The sequence below is a fragment of the Salvelinus fontinalis genome, chromosome 1 (genome assembly GCF_029448725.1).
Source record: "Salvelinus fontinalis isolate EN_2023a chromosome 1, ASM2944872v1, whole genome shotgun sequence".
In the NCBI taxonomy this organism is placed as follows: domain Eukaryota; kingdom Metazoa; phylum Chordata; class Actinopteri; order Salmoniformes; family Salmonidae; genus Salvelinus; species Salvelinus fontinalis.
The window spans coordinates 29,193,798-29,218,766 of NC_074665.1; the positions used below are offsets into that span (position 1 = coordinate 29,193,798).

General features: G+C 46.6%; 1 protein-coding gene across 3 annotated transcripts in view; it reads right to left on the reverse strand.

Annotated features, from left to right (window-relative positions):
- The window catches only part of LOC129852688 (KH domain-containing RNA-binding protein QKI-like), a 103,584-nt gene that overhangs the window by 60,235 nt on the left and 18,380 nt on the right, over window positions 1-24,969 (reverse strand). For all 3 annotated transcript variants that reach the window (XM_055918304.1, XM_055918295.1, XM_055918292.1), the window contains exons 2-3: window positions 18,452-18,594; window positions 710-826 (exon numbers count right to left, since the gene is read on the reverse strand). In XM_055918304.1, the coding sequence (XP_055774279.1) occupies window positions 710-826; window positions 18,452-18,594 (260 nt within the window). The remainder of the gene's footprint in view (window positions 1-709; window positions 827-18,451; window positions 18,595-24,969) is intronic.

A 24,969-nucleotide genomic window follows, 5' to 3' on the forward strand; every position in this document is an offset into this window, starting at 1 on the left:
TGCAGACTAGTGGACACACCCTTGGAGGGTAAGTAGTACTGCTCATGCACACAGTATGAAAACACACTCTACCAGTTTTACACAATGACTGGAGCCCGTATCAATGGAAGGCATCTGAGAAAAGACGAAGAAATTAGGGCGGTCAATTGCTGACATGATCGATAACGAGAGAAAATTAAGTAAGGTTTTACTTTGTAAATAGCAATCTGTGTGTGAGGGTGAGTTTATAATGCCTGAGTGTGTGTGTGTGTGTGTGTGTGTGTGTGTGTGTGTGTGTGTGTGTGTGTGTGTGTGTGTGTGTGTGTGTGTGTGTGTGTGTGTGTGTGTGTGTGTGTGGTCTTGTATTTCCATCCTCGTGGTGGCCTGAAATCACCAAAAGTCCACACAAGGATAGTAAAACAAGAAAATGATCCCTTGTGGGGACATTTTAAGGTTACGGGTAGAATTAGGGTTAGGGGTTTGGGGTTCGGATTATAGGTTAAAGTTAGGGTTAGGTTTAAGGTTAGGTGTTTCGGGGAAATAGGATTTTAAATGGATATACATTTTAGGTCCCCAAGAGCAAACAAGTGTGTGTGTGTGTGGTTGGGTTCGAGTGTATGTGGTTGTGTGTGTGTGTGTGTGTGTGTGTGTGTGTGTGTGTGTGTGTGTGTGTGTGTGTGTGTGTGTGTGTGTGTGTGTGTGTGTGTGTGTGTGTGTGTGCTCGCCTTACCTTCTTCTTGTCCCTCATGGAGCCTTTTCCACGCACCATGATTTTACATCCTGTCTCTGCCTCCAGCTGCTTGGCTGTCAGCCCCCGTGGTCCCAGGATACGGCCCACAAAGTTAAACTGCAAGAGAAACACACACACAAACACACACACACACAAATTAGAACCTGGGCTTAGAACCAGAGCAGTTCTTCAACACAGACAACAGGACACTTTATCATTGATATGTATGAGGACATAGTAGACAGTTGAAACATATCTGTAATGGAAACGTTAACTGATTTTCTCAACCCTGACATGTTGAGAAGAGAGCGGGATCAGATACAAAGATATGGAAACACAGAGAAAGAACGAGAAAACAAGGCGATGATGGAGACGAGGTAGTCCGTCGCTTGACCCTCCCACCTCGCTGTAATCTCACGCCCTCATCACCCGCCTGGCGCTCTTACATAATGACGCTCGATGGCGGCTGAAAAGCAGCCGATATCGGGAGTGTCTTGCGACCAGACGCCGCTGACAAGATAAGGCTCAGCAATCGTTCGCCCATCGATCAGCAGCTCCTCTCTGCTCTTCTCCTCACTGGACTTTACACTGCCTGTCAGTCAAGACTCATGAGGGCTGCTGCATATCGATGAGCTGGGACTGAGACTGACACACAGACAGGTCCTGGGCCTTAAAGGACAAGAGAGACGGACTGACTGACTGGCCAAGTTTATAGCAACAAGACCTACTGGATTCAAACGAAACAGAGCAAGAACAATGAAAGGTTTTAAAGATTGGCATTCACCATTATCTCCGCTGATCACTTCATGTCAATACAGACGTAGGATCTTAATTTGAGCCGGTTTGCTACAGCAGGGAAATAATCCCGCAGCAACAGGAAATTTGAATTATTATGTGAACTCGGTACCGGTACTCCTTGTATTTAGCCTCATTATTGTTTTTTATAGTGTTACTATTTTCTATTTTTATACTTTTTAACTCTTTTATACTTTTTAACTCTGAATGGTTGGGAAAGGGCTCATACGTAAGCACTTAACGGTAAAGAAAACAGTTAAAGTCTACACCTGTTGTATTCGGCTCATTTGACAAATAAAATTTGATTTGCTTTTAATTATAATGAATGGACATTTGTGAATGGGTTGATACATTTTTCGTGTGGGGAAAATCAAGTTAGAATTGTAAAAAGTGGAAAATGCTGAAATACACCACAAGTTTTACATTTCCTGCACTTTCTTCCTGCAACAGGGTGATCAAATTAAGATCCTACATCTGTACATTCCCTTTGACATTGTTTTGAATCAGAGTCGACTTGACACTACAGGATGTGAGTGACGAAGAGCTGTGGGAAACATATGGACTACTATGGTTACTCCCTCCTCTGTGGCTATCAAAGTGCTGTGCAACACAAATAATTGAGCTTGAAGTATCGACAATCCATTAAAATGAGGTCCGGAAGATTTTACTGAGTTACAGTTCATATAAGGAAATCAGTCAATTTAAATAAATTCATTAGGCCCTAACCATTAGGCCCTGTTGTTGTTGGTCACGACGCCATACACCTGGTCTGCGGTTTGAGGCCGGTTGGACGTACTGGAAAAATCTCTAAAACAACGTTGGAGGCGGCTTATGGTAGAGAAATAAACATTCAATTGGCAACAGCTCTGGTTGACATTCCTGCAGTCAGCATGCCAATTGCACGCTCCCTCAAAGCTTGAGACATTTGTGTTGTGTGACAAAACTGCACAAGCTGCACCTGTGTAATGATCATGCTGTTTAATCAGCTTCTTGATATGCCAAACCTGTCGAGTGGATGGATTATCTTGGCAAGTGACAAATGCTCATTTTAACAGGGATATAAACAAATTTGAGCGCAAAATTTGAGAGAAATACACTTCTTGTGCGTATGGACAATTTCTGGGATCTTTAATTTCAGCTCATGAAACACTTTACATGTTGCGTTCATATTTTTGTTCAGTGTATATTGTCTTTCTGTTGGCTCTGCGGCTCTCGTGTCCAAAGTTATGTACTGTGCGATGAGCAAGAGCGATGTTTATCGTGTGCTCTGCCCTTCTTTTAATTTTGCTCTCTCCCTCCCCCTTTTCCTCTCGTCTCTCCCTCGCTATGGAAATTCTGTCCATCGGCAACATGAAGATCCATTTGCTTATCTTTGAATACGAACCCGAAAGAAAGTACAACATGTACAAGAAATGCCTACAAACATTGTGGAATCTCCAGTTTCACCCTCCAAACCTCTAAATAACTGAGATGTACAGAATAAACAGACCCCATGCTGTCCTTCTGTGTTTCAGCACCTCGCTGAAAGCCTAGTTGTTTTAGCCGTTTGTCAGCTGCCAAAGTGAGGAGTTTGCACCTGGCATGGTTGAAAAGGGCACATTCTGCTGCTCGGCCATGCACTATGTCACTATACACAATACACAATACACACACACACCACTCCCCAACGAGAAGAAACAACAAAGACAATATTGCAACATAGAGACATCTTTCTGCATAATCCTCATTGCCTGCCATTTCAGACAATTTCACTTTTGCGATCTCACTTTGATTGGGCATCACAGAGCTATACAGGTTTTTGCATGACGGTGCTTCGAGAGCTCAGTCAGTGGTGTCGTTCCAGTCAATCACGCGTCCTTGTCTCCTGGATAAAAGATGTTCCTTTTGAGCCCGAACAATCATAGGAACCACAGGACTTCCTCGTTTCCATAAGTACAGCTCAGCTCAAATTCACCAGGAAGGGAAATCAAAAAGGCAGGCTACAGCAGTTATCTCCACTCTCTGACGCAGGTCTTTCTGTACCATGCTGTAGTGTTCGGTGCAATACAGAGACACTAGCCACGGAACAACCATCCCTTTCAGCCTACAATTCAGAGGACACCCATCGGCGCAGCTGCCAGGAGATTCCGCATCGAGGCAAGGCTCTCTCTCTCTTACACCTTGACTGTCATGATGATGATGAAGGCCACCATCAACCTCAACACCATCGTCACGTAGACGATGACCATCTACTAAAAAAAAAAAAACTGTAATTTCCCTACCTACGACGTTTCAACAAAATATCTGAGCCGTCGGAATCCTTCTAGTATTCCAAAGCATGAAAGGTCAAATGCATTGTCATAGTCAAACATCCCCTCCTCCGTAAAAAAAAGAAAACGGGTCATGAAAGAGCATCTGACTTATTCATAGTGACACAACCCGGCGCAACAAAAAGTGCAAGTGACAGCATGGAGGTGAAAGGTGGACTCGAAGCAACACTTGTCAACCCCCTCTGGTCTCCCTCCGGTCTGCCTCTGTCACCTGCATGTTGATATCCCTCCTTTAGGAGCATCCCTCTCTCCTCTCCTCCTCTGCACAGCTTTGTGTTCCAAGTCTCCTAACCCATCATGCCAAGTACAATACTTTGATGCATTTGGCAGTGATGAATGCCTCCCAGTAGTTTTGAGGTGGTGAATTGGAGATTGTGAGGCTGTGTGTGTTTTGAGAGGACAGTAGTGTGTGTGTGTGTGTGTGTGTGTGTGTGGTGTGTGTTTGTGTGTGTGTGTGTGTGTGTGTGTGTGTGTGTGTGTGTGTGTGTGTGTGTGTGTGTGTGTGTGTGTGTGTGTGTGTGTGGTGTGTGTTTGTGTGTGTGTGTGTGTGTGTGTGTGTGTGTGTGTGTGTGTGTGTGTGTGTGTGTGTGTGTTTTGAGAGGACAGTAGTGTGTGTGTGTGTGTGTGTGTGTGTGTGTGTGTGTGTGTGTGTGTGTGTGTGTGTGTGTGTGTGTGTGTGTGTGTGTGTGTGTGTGTGTGTGTGTGTGTGTGTGTGTGTGCGTTTTGAGAGGACAGTAGTGTGTGTTTTGAACGAGGAGAATAAAAAAGGGCAGAATTAGAATCCCATCTCCCATCTTGTCAGGTGAAATCTGGGCGAGTGACTGGCAATGTGAGAGAGGGGATTTGCGTGAAGGTTATCAGCATTGGTAGGGTTAGTGTGTTTCAGACAGGAATAGTCTTTGTGGAGGGTGCCCCCCTGCCCCTCACGTCCCTCTTCCAGTAGGGTCGGGACGATACCAGTATCGCAAATACTCGTTAGTATCGTGGCAAGGAAACAAAACACACAATTTCACTTCTTTAGGAAGACATGTCATCATCCATAGTCACATTTATTTATTTTCAAAGTTACAGGACACTATATTTGACACACAGCAGGTTTTTAAGGGACCAAAGAGTTTGGTCTGCTTTGAGTTCTCATTTATGCCATGGGAAAAAAATTATTGTGATACTGGTATCGTCCCAGCCTTAACTTCCTGTGTTTAACCTTTTCTGTCAGACGTCGAGTGATCCACATGGCAGCTGCAGCTCACTCAGGATCACATTGGGCATTCTCTTCCTTTTAAAGAACCAACACAGGGCCGCAGCAGGTGCACTGGGGTCAAACACATACTGTATTTATGTGTGTCCACCCTCCATGTATTTATAAAGCAAGTCTCTCGGCCCAACTGCACAATTTCCGACATTTCTAGGGTGGACGGGTGGACACTGGACCGGGTGGATGGAGTAAGTTCAAATCATTGCAGTAAAATGGTGGATCCAAACCAACCATCCATAGTATTGATCAGAGCAGCCAGCTGGAGAGGCCTGCAGGACAGAGACAGATAGAGTCAGTGGCCCCAACAACGACACAACCCACCTCCACTCCTCCCCCTAAACTAAGAGAGAGAGGGAAGTGGAGAGTGAGAAAATCCATTGAAGCTAATGGAATGTCTAATATCTGCTTTTAAAGGACTCGCCCTATTTATCCAATCTGGGCAGTGGAGATAAAGTATGTTTTCCATCAACTACAATAAAAACCGAAAGTAATTAGGACCATTTTAAACCGAGACCATGCTGGACCGATCGGGACACACTCACACTGATCTCATTGTTTTATGAAGATAAACGAGCTACTTTAATAGGCAAATTAATTACTGACTTCTAATAGCACTCTGCTCTAATTCCCTTCTGCAGGATGTCTTTTGTTTTCATTATTACGGAGGACCAGAGGGCGAGCGTGCAGGAAGAAAGGCCAGATAGCTCTTTCAAGAGGTGAGTGTGTGTGGGAATGTGCGTGTGATTATTGACCTTATCATAATTGACCTTTCAAATATCTTTTAAGTGTGTTTGAACATGAAACAGGGTTCTCCGTAAGCGACTTTTTCCCCCAATTCATGAATTCAACTAGGCTTCTTTTCACTTAAACGTTTCAATTCGCGGGTCAGAAAAGTCCTTATAGCCTTTCCCCCGCTTGAATGAACAATATGCATCGTCTAGTGATCTTTGGATAGGACAGGCGCTTGTCAATCACAAAGCGAGCAATGACAGGGAAACACTGCTGGTTTGTCAGAATGCTGTCGGTCCCGCCTCTCGGTACGTGTGTTATCGTTGTGCGCTGTGGTTGGCTGCAGTCGAATTTCTTCCACGGAGGGAGAGCATGATGCTTCATCGCCTCCCGTGAGCGAATTTACACGCCCCGTGTAATGTAAGCAGTAACGACGAGTTGAAATCCACTTCGTTGTGAATTATTCTTTTGTTTTGCCTGTTTCGTTGGCCTATAGTCAGTCACAGTGTCAGGGTGCATAGCCTATTTGCTGTTCTTTGATTGACCGCTTGCGTTGACTAGTGTATTAAAGGTGTCGAACTGACCGAAATAAAGTCAATCTCCTATATTCCTTTGCGATCCATAAATCATACGACGTAGTTATATGCCCACGGTAGCGCTTCAGAACAAGTTAACCCCCAACAAGAACTGTTCCCCGGGCGTCGATGACCTGGATGTCGATTGAGGCATCTGATTCAGAGGGGGTTGGGGTTAAACGCGGAAAACATATTTTCACATGAATGCATTCGGTTGTATCCCCCTTTCCCGTGAAAGTGACTCGTCAGTGTTGTCACGCCCTGGCCTTAGTATTCTTTGTTTTCTTTATTATTTTAGTTAGGTCAGGGTGTGACATGGGGAATGTTTATGTTTTGTTGGTGTTGGGTGTTTATATGGTAAAGGGGTTATGGGGTGTAGTATATGGTTTTGTGTTGAGTGTAGATGTCTAGCGTTGTCTATGTTGGTTAGTTATCTAGGAGAGTCTATGGTTACCTGAATGAGTTCCCAATTAGAGACAGCTGATTTCGGTTGTCTCTGATTGGGAGCCTTATTTAGGGTAGCCATAGGCTCTCATTGGTTGTGGGTAATTGTCTATGTTAAACGTTTGTAGCCTGGGTGTGCACGACGTTAGTAGCTTCACGGTCGTTTTCTTGTTTTGTATAGTGTGTCAGTGTTTTGTTTCGTTTCTTGCCTTCTTCATATTAAAAGGAAGATGGCTTATTTTCCAACTGCTGCGTTTTGGTCCGTTAATCCGCCACACGATCGTGACAGAATTACCCACCATAGGACCAAGCGGCATGGAAAGCGGCAACAGGACCTACCTACACAGGATTCATGGACATGGGAGGAGATACTGGATGGTAAGGGGCCGTGGGTTCAACCGGGAGAATATCGCCTTCCTCGTGAAGAGCTGGAGGCAGCTAAAGCCGAGAGGAGGCGATATGAGGAGGCAGCACGGAGACAAGGCTGGAAACCCGTGAGTACAACCCAAAAATTTCTTGGGGGGGGGCCTTAAAGGGAGTGTGGCGAAGTCAGGTAGGAAACCTGCGCCTACTCCCTGTACTTACCGTGGAGAGCGAGAGTACGGGCAGACACCGTGTTACGCAGTAGAGCGCACGGTGTCTCCTGTACGCGTGCATAGCCCGGTTCGGTACATTTCAGCTCCACGTATCGGCCGGGCTAGACTGAGCGTTGAGCCGTATGTCATGAAGCCGGCCCAACGCATCTGGTCACCAGTGCGTCTCCTCGGGCCGGCGTACATGGCACCAGCCTTACGCATGGTGTCCCCGGTTCGCCTACATAGGCCGGTGCGGGTTATTCCACCTCCCCGCACTGGTCAGGCGACGGGGAGCATAGAACCAGGTAAGGTTGGGCAGGCTCGGCGTTCAAGGGAGCCAGTACGCCTGCACGGTCCGGTATTTCCGGCGCCACCTCCCCGCCCCAACCCAGTACCACCAGTGCCTCCTCCACGCACTAGCTATATGGTGCGTGTCTCCAGCCCTTTACCACCAGTGTCTAAACAACGCACCAAGCCTCCTGTGTGTCCCCAGAGTCCTGTGCGTCCTGTTGCTGCTCCCCGCACTAGCCCTGAGATGCGTGTCCCCAGCCCGGTGCCACCAGTCCCGGCACCACGCACCAGGCCTACAGTGCGCCTCAGCCGGCAGGAGTCTGCCGTCTGCACAGCAATGACTGAACTGCCCGTCTGCCAAGCGCCATCTGAGCCATCCGTCTCCCCAGCGCCATCTGAGCCATCCGTCTGCCATGAGCCTGCAAAGCCGCCCGTCTGCCATGAGCCCACTGAGCCGTCCGCCAGACAGGAGCCGCTAGAGCCGCCAGCCAGACAGGAGCCGCTAGAGCCGTCCGTCAGAGAGGATCTGCCAGAGCCGCCAACCAGACAGGATCTGCCGGAGCCGCCAACCAGACAGGATCTGCCAGAGCCGCCAACCAGACAGGAGCAGCCAGATCAGTCAGCCAGCCATAAGCAGCCAGATCCGTCAGCCAGCCATGAGCAGCCAGATCCGTCAGCTAGCCATGAGCAGCCAGATCCGTCAGCTAGCCATGAGCAGCCAGATCCGTCAGCTAGCCATGAGCAGCCAGATCCGTCAGCTAGCCATGAGCAGCCAGATCCGTCAGCTAGCCATGAGCAGCCAGATCCGTCAGCTAGCCATGAGCAGCCAGATCCGTCAGCTAGCCATGAGCAGCCAGATCCGTCAGCTAGCCATGAGCAGCCAGATCCGTCAGCTAGCCATGAGCAGCCAGATCCGTCAGCTAGCCATGAGCAGCCAGATCCGTCAGCCAGCCATGAGCAGCCAGATCCGTCAGCCAGCCATGAGCAGCCAGATCCGTCAGCCAGCCATGAGCAGCCAGATCCGTCAGCCAGCCATGAGCAGCCAGATCCGTTAGCCAGCCATGAGCAGCCAGATCAGTCAGCCAGCCATGGGCCGTCCCTCAGTCCGGAGCTGCAGTCCCTCAGTCCGGAGCTGCAGTCCCTCAGTCCGGAGCTGCCATTCATCAGTCCGGAGCTGCCCCTTACCCTGGAGCTGCCCCTTACCCTGGTGCTGCCCCTTACCCTGGTGCTGCCCCTTACCCTGGTGCTGCCCCTTACCCTGGTGCTGCCCCTTACCCTGGTGCTGCCCCTTACCCTGGTACTGCCCCTTACCCTGGTACTGCCCCTGATCCTGGTACTGCCCCTTACCCTGGTACTGGACCTTAGTCCGGAGCTGTCCCTTAGTCCGGAACTGCCCCTTAATACAATGGGGTTAATGTGGAGGGGGGTCGTTTGGAGGAAGCCTAGGAGGTGGTTAGGTACTGTGGTGACGTGGGGACCGCGACCAGAGCCGGAGCCGCCACCGTGGAGGGAAGCCCACCCAGACCCTCCCCTAGACTGTGTATGGTGCGCCCGGAGTTCGCGCCTCAAGGGGGGGGTTATGTCACGCCCTGGCCTTAGTATTCTTTGTTTTCTTTATTATTTTAGTTAGGTCAGGGTGTGACATGGGGAATGTTTATGTTTTGTTGGTGTTGGGTGTTTATATGGTAAAGGGGTTATGGGGTGTAGTATATGGTTTTGTGTTGAGTGTAGATGTCTAGCGTTGTCTATGTTGGTTAGTTATCTAGGAGAGTCTATGGTTACCTGAATGAGTTCCCAATTAGAGACAGCTGATTTCGGTTGTCTCTGATTGGGAGCCTTATTTAGGGTAGCCATAGGCTCTCATTGGTTGTGGGTAATTGTCTATGTTAAACGTTTGTAGCCTGGGTGTGCACGACGTTAGTAGCTTCACGGTCGTTTTCTTGTTTTGTATAGTGTGTCAGTGTTTTGTTTCGTTTCTTGCCTTCTTCATAATAAAAGGAAGATGGCTTATTTTCCAACTGCTGCGTTTTGGTCCGTTAATCCGCCACACGATCGTGACAAGTGTAGCCTAGTGATGGGCAAACGGCTCTTTTTGAACAGATATTTTCAGTGAATGGAAACCGAATCGCATCGGTGAGCGAGCCGTTCTTTTGGCTCCTCCATTTGCATACTGGTAGCCTCCGTTTTGGCGATTATCTGCAGATAACTTATGAAAAACATTCAATGAGAAAGTTACAGAGGCATAAATATCATACCCCGCCAAAAATGCTCACCTCCCCTGTTATTGTAATGGCGAGAGGTTAGCATGTTTTGGGGGTTTGATCTTTGTGCCTCTAACTTACTCACTCATCCTTATTCACGATTCATTCATGATTATCCGTAATCATAGTAGCATCCACATTAACGTAGAAGTGTTAAGAAACATATTCTATTCTTATTTACAATAAAAGTGATTCCAAAATGACACAATACATCATTTACAGTTCATTTCTATTGGGCACAAAATAATCTGAAACAGACCCAAAACAAACCGCAAATGCATCCAACAAGTGTGTAGAGTCACAAGCGTGATAGAGTCATTGTGTGCTTGGAATATGGGACCAAATACTACACTTTTGACTACTTTAATACACATAAGTAAATTTGTCCAAATACTTTTGATCCCCTACAATGGGGACACTATGTACAAAAAGTGCTGTAATTTCTAAATGGTTTACCCGATATGGATGAAAATACCCTCAAATTAAAGCGGACAGTCTGCACTTTAACCTCATAGTCATTGTACCATTTCAAATCCAAAGAACTGGAGTACAGATCCAAAAACAACAACACATTTGTCACTGTCCAAATACTTTTGGCCCTCACTGTACATGGAACCATCCAAATAAAGTGTTACCGAATCTTCAAACTGAATCTTCATAAGCGAAGGATTTTCCTCCCCATAACCATAGATTTAGTAGAATGACATATTGGCATTTGGTCATCCGTTTGAGCAGTGTGTGTTGGATGACAGAATGAGGTGAGCCTCATCCCCTCCCGGGTGATGATGCTGTGTGTCAGCTTCGCGGTCCTAATGTTCTAATGAACCCTAATTAACCTTCATTAGCCATGCCTGTGACCCACAACGCCTGTGTTGCTGGCACCTTCCTCTCTCCCCTGCGTCTAGCTCGCTTTCCTATCATCACAATAACGAGGGGGCTAATTTATACGGCATAGTTCACCTAATCACAGACAGCCCTCCCTCCTCTCCTCCTCTCTCACCCTTTTACTCACTTCTCAATCTTCTCTGCACCTCAAGTGGACCTCACGCAGCAGGGATGGGAGGGAGGACTGACCTCTTAAAGTCAAGGTCACTCCTCCCAGCCCTCTCTCCCTCTGTCTCTCTCTCACACACAAACAAGTGTGCGGACAAACACACACACACACATAAACCACCTACGCAGGGACAACACACGCCCACACCCCACACAAAAAACACTGGAAAAAACAGCCGCTCAATCTACAGTCCCAGTCCAGCTTGGGTCTCTCTGCGTCACTCAATTAAAAGTAAGACACCTGGAGTGATGGATAAATTACATCCACTAATGCTGTCTCTCTGCTAGAGTGCTTATTCTTCAAATAGGGAGAGGGAGGGAGGGAGACACCGTACATACATAGCACATGTGCATATGCACACACACACACACACACACACACACACACACACACACACACACACGCACAGACTTCCAAATTGCCTATCTCCACTCCCTATTCTTCCCTCGCTGTCTTTCTCCCTCCCTCCCTGTCTCCCCCCCCCTCCCTCCCTCTCTCCCTCCCTGTCTCTCTCCCCCCTCCCTGTCTCCCTCCCTCCTTGAGGTTTGTGAAGGATGGCCAAGGCCAAATGAGAGGACTGTGGGAGAATGAATCCAGCCACACATGCTTCTAATGATTAATAAATCAGTGATGGTCTCTCTCTCATCTCTGCTGTGGACGAGCATGACCCAGAAAAGGACACGCAGCCGCCAAATGATTGATGACAACAGCTAATTTCCATTGCCTGTCCCTCTCCCTCCACCTCACACTGTTGTATTGAGCACAATTAAAAGCTTTGTCCCCACAAACTCCTGAAATGTATTTATAGTCCACTAGAAAATAATCCATTAACCACACTATTCCCCCTTTCTTTTTCAGCACGCACGCACGCACGCACGCACGCACGCACGCACGCACGCACGCACGCACGCACGCACGCACGCACGCACGCACACACACACACACACACACACACACACACACACACACACACACACACACACACACACACACACACACACACACACACACACACACACACACACACACACACACACACAGAAATACCCAAACAAAAACTAAAACTCAGTGTGAGGCAATGCCCTCCTGGATTCCTGTCTTTCATTGCCTAATAACATTGTTCAGCAAATTGGAATGGGTGTGTGTTGCCAAAACAGTGGCAGCAGCGCTGCGAGGAGTTTGAAGGGGGAAATTAATTTCCGTGCTGCTGCTCTCCTGTCTCAGAGACGAGGGTGAGACACGATGACTTCTCTCTTTATCAGACAGACCAGGCCACGACTCCCCTGCCCCAATTCCCCCAACTCATCTCACACACACATTCATCATCAACTCGCCCACCCACCCACCCACCCACCCACCCTCCGACACACACACACACACACACACACACACACACACACACACACACACACACACACACACACACACACACACACACACACACACACACACACACACACACACACACACACACACACACACACAATTTGAGATGTTTTTTGAAGAGGTAGGTTCCCTCATATCAAGGGCACACACTTACCACGTTGTGAAATCTGTTATGAATATATTGTCATTTTAATTTGTTTTAAAATGTATAATTGCCTTAATTTTGCTGGACCCCAGGAAGAGTAGATGCGGCCTTGGCAGCAGCTAATGGGGATCCATTATAAATACAAACATCAACACCTCTCTCACCCTATCCTTGATTGTGACACTTCCACTCCCTCCTTAAACCCCACCATTACTCCCTCTAACCCTCCTCCCTCATCAGGGTAGCACCCCATGCCTGCCCTTAACCATTACCCCCCAGGTGGAGGTAATGGGTATCCCTCAGTAACCCCCCTCCCCTACATTTACGCACGCACCATCCCTCTCTACCCCCTCCCATACCACCTGGTGCTAGAATTGGAGTGCTTCTGAAGCAGTTCCATGATGAGCCATAGAGCTGATAGCAATTAGCAAAGAGGTGCTGCACCCTCAACCAAAACACTACTCTCCAAATGATAGAATGTCATATTCCCGTACTCCTTATTCCGAGTTAAAATGAAGAAGCTTTGCTCACACCTCTCAACTAGGTCAAAATCAAATCAAAATCAAAGCAAACTTTATTTGTCACATGCGATGAATACAACAAGTGTAGACTTTACCGTGAAATGCTTACTTACAAGCCCTTAACCAACAGTGCAATTCAAGAAGAGTTAAGAAAATATTGACCAAATAAACTAAAAGTAAAAAATAATACAAAGTAATACAATAAAATAACAATAACGAGGCTATATACACGGGGTACCGGTACCGAGTCAGTGTGCGGGGGTACAGGTTAGTTGAGGTAATCTGCACATGTAGGTGGAGGTGAAGTGACTATGCATAGATAATAAACAGCGAGTTGCAGCAGTGTTCAAAAAGGGAGGGGGACGACGACAATGAAAAGTATTATTTTAACTTTTTCATTACTTAGATTTTTATTGTCCAGTCTAGTTTGTTGAAAATGGCTGTTTTTAAAGACTGTGAAGTGATGTGGCATATCTGCTGCTTTGCCTTGGTACTGCAGAAATAAAGCTACGACTCCATCTTACTGGGCTGTCATGACAACTGCCAAGGTCGTAGCTACATATGTGGACACCGAGATCCATACATCTGTCATTTAAAAAATATACACTACCGGTCAAAAGTTTTAGAACGCCTACTCATTCACCGGTTTTTCTTTATTTGTACTATTTTCTACATTGTAGAACAATAGTGAAGACATCAAAACTATGAATTAACACATATGGAATCATGTAGAGATTCTTCAAATAGCCACCCTTTGCCTTGATGACAGCTTTGCACACTCTTGGCATTCTCTCAACCAGCATCACCTGGAATGCTTTTACAACAGTCTTGAATGAGTTCCCACATATGCAGTGTGCAGGGGTACAGGTTAGTCAAGGTAATTTGTACATATAGGTAGGGATGAAGTGACTATGCATAGACAATAAACAGCGAGTAGCAGCAAATGGAGGGGGGGGGGGGGTCAATGTAAATAGTCTGGTGGCCATTTGAGTAATTGTTCAGCAGTCTTATGGCTTGGGGGTAGAAGCTGTTGAGGAGCCTTTTGGTCCTAGACTTGGCGCTCCGGTACCGCTTGTCGTGCGGTAGCAGAGAAAACAGTCTATGACTTGGATGACTGGAATCTGACAATTTTATGGGCTTTCCTCTGACAGCGCCTATTATATAGGTCCTGGATGGCAGGAAGCTTAGCCCCAGTGATGTACTGGGCCGTATGCACTACCCTCTGTAGCACCTTATGGTCAGATGCCGAGCAGTTGCCATACCAGGAGGTGATGCAACCGGTCAGGATGCTCTCGATTGTGCAGCTGTAGAACTTTTTGAGGATCTAGGGACCCATGCCAAATCATTTCAGTCTCCTGATAGGGAAAAGGTATTGTCGTGCCCTTTTCACGACTGTCTTGGTGTGCTTGGACCATGATAGTTTGTTGGTGATGTGAACATCAAGGAACTTGAAATTCTTGACCTGCTCCACTACAGCCCCGTCTATGTTAATGGGGGCCTGTTCGGCCCGCCTTTTCCTGTAGTCCACGATCATCTCCTTTGTCTTGTTCACATTGAGGGAGAGTTTGTTGTCCTGGCACCACACTGCCAGGTCTCTGACCTCCTCCCTATAGGCTGTCTCATCGTTGTTGGTGATCAGGCCTACCACTGTTGTGTCGTCCGCAAACTTAATGATGGTGTTGGAGTCGTGTTTGGCCACGCAGTCGTGGGTGAACAGGGAGTACAGGAGGGGAGTAAGTACACACCCCTGGGGAGCCCCAGTGTTGAGGATCGGTGTGGCAGACGTGTTGTTGCCTACCCTTACCACCTGGGGGAGGCCCGCCAGGATGTCCAGGATCCAGATGCAGAGGGAGGTGTTTAGTCCCAAGGTCCTGAGCTTAGTGATGAGCTTCGTGGGCACTATGGTGTTAAACGCTGAGCTGTAGTCAATGAACAGCATTCTCACATAGGTGTTCCTTTTGTCCAGGTAGGAAAGGGCAGTGTAGAGAGTGATTGAGATTGCGTCATCTGTGGATCTGTTGGGGTGGTATGCAAATTGGAGTGGGTCTAGGGTTTCTGGGATAATGGTGTTGATGAGCCATGGCCAGCCTTTCAAAGCACTTCATGGCTACCGACGTGAGTTCTACAGGGTGATAATAATTTAGGCAGGTTACCTTCACTTCCTTGGGCACACGGACTATGGTGGTCTGCTTGAAACATGTAGGTATTACAGACTCGGTCAGGGAGAGAAAATGTCAATGAAGACACTTGCCAGTTGCCCTGCGCATGCTTTGAGTACACGTCCTGGTAATCTGTCTGGGCCCGCGGCTTTGTGAATGTTGACCTGTTTAAAGGTCTTGCTCACATCAGCTATCGAGAGCGTTATCACACAGTCATCTCGTACATGCTTCAGTGTTGCTTGCTTCGAAGCGAGCATAAGCTTGTAAGCAGGAATCAGCAGGATAGAATTATGGTCCGATTTGCCAAATGGAGGGCGGGGGAGAGCTTTTTATGCATCTCTCTGTGTGGAGTAAAGGTGGTAGAGTTTTTTCCCCTCTGGTTGCTCATGTGACATGCTGGTAAATTTGGTCAAACTGATTTAAGTTTGCCTGCATTAAAATCCCTGGACACTAGGAGTGCCGCTTCTGGATGAGCATTTTCTTGTTTGCTTATGGCCTTACAGAGTTGGTTGAGTGCGGTCTTAGTGCCAGCATTGGTTTGTGGTGGTAAATAGACGGCTACGAATAATATAGATGAGAACTCTCTTGGTAGATAGTGTGGTCTACAGGTTATCATGAGGTATTCTACCTCAGGTGAGCAATACCTTGAGACTTCTTTAATATTAGACATTGCGCACCAGCTGTTATTGACAAATAGACACAAACCGCCCCCCCCTAGTCTTACCAGACGTAGCTTCTTCTCCGTTCTGCCGGTGCATGGAAAATCCAGCCAGATCTATATTATCCATGTCATCGTTCAGCCACAACTCGGTGAAACATAATATATTACAGTTTTTAATGTCCCGTTGGTACTATAATCGTCATTTTATTTTCCAATGATTGCACGTTAGCCAGTAGAACGGATGGCAGTGGGAGTTTGCCTACGGATTCTCAGAAGGCAGCCCGATCTGCGCCCTGTTTTCCTCCATCTTTTCTTCACGCAAATGACGGGGATTTGGGCCTGTTCCGGGGAGAGCAGTAGATTCTTCTCGTCGGACTCGTCAAAGGAAAAAGCTTCTTCCAGTTCGAGGTGAGTAGATCGCTGTTCTGATGTCCAGAAGTTATTTTCGGTCATAAGAGATGGTAGCAGCAATATTATGTACAAAATAAGTTACAAACAACGCAAAAAAACTAACTAAATAGCACAGTTGGTAAGGAGCATGTAAAACGTCAGCCATCCTCTTCGGCGCCATTTCAACTGATCCTCCCGGTCACGAACACTATCAACTCTTATTGTCAGTAATGATAATTATCAGTAATGATAAGCATGTACGCAAAACCACACACACGCACACGCACACGCACACACGGCTCCAGCACTCTCAGCTGGGGGCTATTTGAAGCCCTCTCATCTAATCTCTCAGTGTTCCTAATGAACCTGTCCTCAGTAATAATGATCCTCCCGGTCCTTCAGAGCAGCAAGGACAACCAGCATCGACACTCACTCTGCTGCTGCTGTCCTTTACCGGAGACTAGAAGAGCAAGCCAAGACACACTGACTGGGAAAGAGAGAGAGAGACTCAAGAGATGGACCACATTTTCACACACCACTTACATCCAATACAGGCAGACAGACTGCAGAGACACATTATTATCCCATACCATCTATAGCCATCCATATTCCCAATCTACTGTGAATTCATAACATGCAAAAAAATAAAATAAAAAGGCAGTTCTGTACAAAATCCACTGGGGGCACAGACGTCAACGTCTAGTTTTGATATAAATTTGGTTGAGTTGTCAACTAACGGGAATTCATAGTGAAATCAACCAACAAATTCACCATGTCGTTGGATTTAGGTTAAACGTTGGGTGAAAAACAGACGAAATTCCCTTACATTTATAACTTTTGCAAATACAATCCGTTTTCCACATTGATTCAACGTCATCACATTGAATTTTTGGAGGGGGGGTGAAATGACGTGGGAAAAACATTGATTCAGCCAGTTTTTGTCCAGTAGGTGGTCAGTAGGAGGCAGTCTGTATCATGGGTGGTCTGTGTACACTGACTTAACTATTACTGTTTTCCCCCAGGTGAAAAACGGTGGCATTAACAACCTTTGAAAAGCCTTAAAAACCTCAGCAGAAATACAGTAGACGAATCCGGACTGGAGCTGTGCGTTTAAACCTCCGATGACTCAACTTCATTAATGCTGCCCACGCAACAATCAGCCACTCAGAGGAACAAGTTAATTGGGATCAATCAGCTCGGCGCTCGGCTCGCTCCCCCTGGGCCAGGCTTAAGGCGAGCACGATCTGAGGGCGATTGCTTAAAAGATTTGTTAACTACGAGGCGGATAGTTTCAGGTGCGAGGTAGAACATGCGCACGCGCGCGGTTGAGGTAAGTTCAACGTGGGGACTTGCGTAGATGATGCAATCTTCCGCCTAGTGCCCACTGCCTGATGCATTTCTGTTGTTTCTTCATTTCTCCTGACACGACACGTTTACATGACTAGTAATACGGAGGTAAAGAAACAGCACAGCAGTTCAGAAATAATCTATTAAGTACCCGAAACAGAACGCAACTTTCGCAACTTTATGGGTTGATATAAACTGTATCTTTCAACAATGTAGTGCTGGGAGTACCGGTTGAGTGCCATTATGCAACCCCATGTCAATAAATAGCTAGCTGAGACTATTCTTCACATGTGGACGGATCAGTCCAATAACAGTAGACCCCCCCCCCCCCCCCCCCCCCGCCCCTCCCCCCCCGCCGGGGTTTACACGGTGCCCAGTCAGAATCTCACTGCACCCAGAACTGCAGTGAGAACCCAATCAGTAACTTGGACATTGATCACCAGGACTTGTAAGAACTTGGTAATCCTATAAGGCTGATACTGAATGCAGCCACACCCAGTTTACCCACAGTTATATTATTCATATTCATCTAGGGAAAGTGCCTTGATGCAAACATACATTTTTCATCGTAGACTTGTGGTGGTCCTTCAGGCGTGCCTGTGCGTGTGTGTGTGTATTTCCCTGCTAGCAGCAGTGGGGAGATACCCGTGTGTGAGTATCTTTGTATGTGTGTGTGTGTGTGTGTGTGTGTGTGTGTATGTGTGTGTGTCTGTGTGTGTGTGTGTGTGTGTGTGTGTGTGTGTGTGTGTGTGTGTGTGTGTGTGTGTGTGTGTGTGTGTGTGTGTGTGTGTGTGTGTGTGTGTGTGTGTGTGTGTGTGTGTAATCAGACAAAAGATTGTACTCACATCGGGGTACTCTTTCACAGGCACAAATAGTTTCTCCTGGAGCTGCACCATGGGGCCCACTGCGTCTGGGAGCTCACTGCTCCGCTTCTCTGTGCTGCCGTTTAGCGTGTCGTTGTACATGTCCTTCCGTACCCGGCTGATCTCTGGCGGACAGGAGGAGAAGCAAACACGTCAGTCAGATGATAGGCAGAACAAAGTTGGTACTGTACAACACCGTTGTAGGCACGCAGACGCCGCAACACAGTGTAAGGCAGATTGGTAAGGATACCAGTCACACCATAACAAAGAAGGACCAAAACGGGGCCATAGACTCGCTCATACAACTACATCATCTGTGGCATAGACTCGCTCATACAACTACATCATCTGTGGCATAGACTCGCTCATACAACTACATCATCTGTGGCATCGACTCGCTCATACAACTACATCATCTGTGGCATAGACTCGCTCATACAACTTCATCATCTGTGGCATCGACTCGCTCATACAACTACATCATCTGTGGCATAGACTCGCTCGTACAACTACATCATCTGTGGCATAGACTCGCTCGTACAACTCCATCATCTGTGGCATAGACTCGCTCGTACAACTACATCATCTGTGGCATAGACTCGCTCGTACAACTACATCATCTGTGGCATAGACTCGCTCGTACAACTACATCATCTGTGGCATAGACTCGCTCATACAACTACATCATCTGTGGCATAGACTCGCTCATACAACTACATCATCTGTGGCATAGACTCGCTCATACAACTACATCATCTGTGGCATAGACTCGCTCATACAACTACATCAACTGTGGCATAGACTCGCTCATACAACTACATCATCTGTGGCAGCAAGGAAATATGCAAGTTTTTTAGGACATCCGTATGAGAGGTATAGGGACAAGCACCTCCCATAGCCATCTCCCATAGCCACCTCCCATAGCCACCTCCCATAGCCACCTCCCATAGCCACCTCCTATAGCCATCTCCTATAGCCATCTCCTATAGCCACCTCCCATAGCCACCTCCCATAGCCACCTCCTATAGCCATCTCCTATAGCCACCTCCCATAGCCACCTCCCATAGCCATCTCCTATAGCCACCTCCTATAGCCATCTCCCATAGCCACCTCCCATAGCCACCTCCTATAGCCATCTCCTATAGCCATCTCCTATAGCCACCTCCCATAGCCACCTCCCATAGCCATCTCCTATAGCCACCTCCTATAGCCACCTCCTATAGCCACCTCCTATAGCCACCTCCTATAGCCATCTCCTATAGCCATCTCCTATAGCCACCTCCTATAGCCATCTCCTATAGCCATCTCCTATAGCCATCTCCTATAGCCACCTCCTATAGCCATCTCCTATAGCCACTTCCTATAGCCACCTCCTATAGCCACCTCCTATAGCCAACTCCAACTGGTCTACAGACATAAGATCTTACCACACCTGCTCTCACCTACACACCTCTGGTCACAGATTAAAGGCCATTATGATGAGAAGACCATGGGCAAACACGCATAAACAACACATCTGTGACAGTCTGCCTGAAAGAATACACTGTTGCAGGAAGACAGCTGGCCACAAACAGGTTTAAAATGCATGTATGGTTGCAACATCACTGGGTGGCTTTCGTCTCTAAATAGTATGAAATGACTTTGATTCCGAATGAATTATTGTGTATCTCTTTCCACCGTCATCCATCTACAACGAGTGTGGAAACGTTCAAGAAGAGCATGAAAACAACAAGAAAACAATGCATACCAAGTCATCAGAGCGGTCACCTATCAAGCCTGCCATTTGGAACCCTATTACCAAAAAGAAATACATGTATGCAATCTCACACAGACATATTTTAGATAGATAATCCAAAAATACACACACACACACACACACACACACACACACACACACACACACACACACACACACACACACACACACACACACACACACACACACACACACACACACACACACACACACACACACACACACACACACACGTTTAAGGAAATGGGTGTCTAATATGCACACACATGTTTAAGGAAATGGGTGTCTATGGCACACACACACACACATTTAAGGAAATGGGTGTCTATGGCACACACACACACATTTAAGGAAATGGGTGTCTATGGCACACACACACACATTTAAGGAAATGGGTGTCTATGGCACACACACACACATTTGAGGAATTGGGTGTCTATGGCACACACACACACATTTAAGGAATTGGGTGCCTATGGCACACACACACACACACGTTTAAGGAATTGGGTGTCTATGGCACACACACACACACATGTTTAAGGAATTGGGTGTCTATGGCACACACACGTTTAAGGAATTGGGTGTCTATGGCACACACACGTTTAAGGAATTGAGTGTCTATGGCACACACATACACCTTTAAGGTATTGTGTGTCTATGGAACACACACATGTTTAAGGAAATGGCACCCACACACACGTTTAAGGAATTGGGTGTCTATGGCACACACACGTTTAAGGAAATGGGTGTCTATGGCACACACACACACACATGTTTAAGGAATTGGGTGTCTATGGCACACACACGTTTAAGGAATTGGGTGTCTATGGCACACACACGTTTAAGGAATTGAGTGTCTATGGCACACACATACACCTTTAAGGTATTGTGTGTCTATGGAACACACACATGTTTAAGGAAATGGCACCCACACACACGTTTAAGGAATTGGGTGTCTATGGCACACACACGTTTAAGGAAATGGGTGTCTATGGCACACACACACACACACACGTTTAAGGAATTGGGTGTCTATGGCACACACACGTTTAAGGAATTGGGTGTCTATGGCACACACACACACCCACGTTTAAGGAATTGGGTGTCTATGGCACACACACGTTTAAGGAATTGGGTGTCTATGGCACACACATACACGTTTAAGGAATTGGGTGTCTATGGCACACACACGTTTAAGGAATTGGGTGTCTATGGCACACACACGTTTAAGGAATTGGGTGTCTATGGCACACACATACACGTTTAAGGAATTGGGTGTCTATGGCACACACACGTTTAAGGAAATGGGTGTCTATGGCACACACACACACACGTTTAAGGAATTGGGTGTCTATGGCACACACACGTTTAAGGAATTGGGTGTCTATGGCACACACACGTTTAAGGAATTGGGTGTCTATGGCACACACACACGTTTAAGGAATTGGGTGTCTATGGCACACACACGTTTAAGGAATTGGGTGTCTATGGCACACACACACACGTTTAAGGAATTGGGTGTCTATGGCACACACACACACGTTTAAGGAATTGGGTGTCTATGGCACACACACACACGTTTAAGGAATTGGGTGTCTATGACACACACACGTTTAAGGAATTGGGTGTCTATGGCACACACACACATGTGTAAGGAATTGGGTGTCTATTACACACACACACACACACACACACACACACACACACACACACACACACACACACACACACACACACACACACACACACACACACACACACACACACACACACACACACACACACACGTTTAAGGAATTGGGTGCCAACAACAGTTGGAGGCATAAAAAAAAAACGACATATACAGCAATTTGAGAAGCTTACTTGAAGGCTACAGAGCAATACCGAAACTCACAATAGACAGCAGACTGGGGAGTCATGTAACCTCTGGCATGACCTCAATAAACAAGTCTAACTGCTGGGCCTGTGGGCCTCGTTTCAGAAACTCTCTGTGGCAGAAAGAAAGATGCCAGAAAGTCAATACTGTAGTACTGCTGACTGAGAGGGGAGAGGAGAGAGAGAGAGAGAGAGAGAGAGAGAGAGAGAGAGAGAGAGAGAGAGAGAGAGAGAGAGAGAGAGAGAGAGAGAGAGAGAGAGAGAGAGAGAGAGAGAGAGAGAGAGAGAGAGAGAGAGAGAGAGAGAGAGAGAGAGAGAGAGAGAGAGAGAGAGAGAGAGAGAGAGACGTAGAGACAGACACAGACAGACAGTCAAACAGACAGACAGGCAGAGGGAGGGGAGGGAGAAACTGAGCAATTAAAAAGAGGGAGAAAGAGAGAGACTGTGAAAAAGAAAAGGAGAAAAATAGGCACATCGGAAACAAACGGTGGGAGCTATATGTCATTCACCTGGTCAGTGTGCGCCGCAAAGGAGAAGCAGGGAGATGGAGGACAGATAATCACAGTCGATGACTTTAGATCCATTCTGTCATTTAATGAAGGGGGTAATAACTCTCAATTTCTTAAACAAACGGATATTATCCCAGAGGAGAAAAAGGAGAGAGCCAGAGTGGAGGAATGAGAGAGAGAAGGTAAAAAGCTAGGTAGAGACAAAAGAGAGAAAGAGAGATGAATAGGGAGAGAGAAGAGAGAATGAGATGGAGATAGAATGAGATAGTGAGAGAGAGAGAGAGAGAGATATGGAGAAAGTGCGAGAAAGAGAGAGATAGAGTAAGAGAGAGAGAGAGAGAGAGAGCTTTATAATAAGATGGAAAGGATAATTTAAACGACCAACTCTGTTTGTTTCATAAAAGACATGAACTATACCCATCCCTAGCTGCTGCTGCTGCGGCACACACTGGCTAATTCTATTACAGATGAATCCTCTGATGCAATTCTCAGGGGCAAACCAAGGAGGAGGGAGAGATGGAATTACCATGGAGATGGCTGCCTGCCATATTGCCATGCCTTCTTCACATAGATACACTGATATGCTCACAACATCCATGACTTATTGGTTTCTTCACATAGATACACTGATACGTTCACAACATCCCATGACTTATTGGTTTCTTCACATAGATACACTGATACACTCACAACATCCATGACAATAGATCCACTGATACGTTCACAACATCCCATGACTTATTGGTTTCTTCACATAGATACACTGATATGCTCACAACATCCATGACTTATTGGTTTCTTCACATAGATACACTGATACGCTCACAACATCCCATGAATTATTGGTTTCTTCACATAGATACACCCCCCCCCCCCCACACACACACACACACACACACACACACAGAGGTACAAATGCCTCCTCATTTAGCCTCAGCCTTGACCAGTGTGGCAGGATGGTCCTTGTACAGAGGCCCATCATCATCCTGTATGTCGGGGAGCCCAGTGTGATGGCAGGGTGGGGTTGCAGCTGGTGGAGAGCTATACGAGCCTATTGTAATGGAAGGTGATTTTTGGGACGGTCAAAGCTTAGCATTGTGGGAGAAAACAGCCCTCAGAGAAAACTTCCTTCAAGAGGATCCAGAGGAGTAAATTATACAACACCGACTGTTAGTCCCTCTGAGTAAGGGACAAGAGTGTCTGTTAATGGCTAAAATGGACACAAATGTACAACACTGAAACCCTTCTCTACTCTACACCCCTTCAGACAAAGCACTGGCTCAAGCAAGTGGTATTGACTAGGAATCATCTGTATGGCAGGTCTCATGAATGCTCTCATGGAATGGCTGCACTTGGTATTGTTGCGATTATTGCTGTGGCTTCATTTTGGGAGATGTCACACACAACAAGTCACTGTAACGTGTGGGAGTAACAGTAACATATAGACACCTAAAAGAAAGAAAGCTCATTTAGATGTGTTGTGGTGTTAGGGGTATTGTCGAGGCATTTGTTAAAGAGGGAAAGGAAACCAACTTTAGAGCATCGCAAAGAATTTCAAATCCAAGGGGCCTTGGGACAGAGCCTGGGGGGATTCCAAACCAAATGATCTTAGTAAATCATCCGGCGTAGTTATACACATAGCTTAGTCCTACATGTGAAATGTCACACTGAATAGAGCTTGTCTGTTATGTACGTAAATAACAATCATGTTTTTTCTCCCACCCAGCCTCTGGCATGCCACTACTGCCTTTAAAACACATGAGATGGAGGGGGGAGAGGGCTGAAACATGCAGAAAGGCGATACATTGGCTCCCTTTCAGCTTTTATTTTCTCCCTACCATGGACGCCACACAGCACTGCTGTTTCAAGCTCTCAGATGAAATAGAGCTCAGGGCCGTGTAAGAAGTCAACCCCAGCTAATGCAAGTGGAAGGGGAAATGTAGGGACAAAATATTTCTAAGTGAATTTTAACGGATGATTTGAGGGAAACGATGTGCTCTTATAAAAAGCATGCTGGGTAATTGAATTAAATTGTCAGATTCATATTTGACCGTGAGCAGATGTTTATTGATGCTAGGAATGTCTTGATTTATGAGACATACATCGGTGTGAATGAATTGTGTGTGTATGTTTGGTTGTACTTTCTTTTTGGCCAGTTCCTGAGTGTTGTCCAGTGGTCAGACTAGGCCACAGTCCTGAGGATGATTAAACTGTCACTGGTGATTTATGGACAGCGTTATTACAGCGTTTTAAACCAGTTTTTTCTTTTTGTGATTTGTCAGCTTTCTAAACCCCTCTGAATTCAATCAATTTCCTGCTATGGCCTGAAGGGCAACTCCTACTGCGACTGCTGAGCA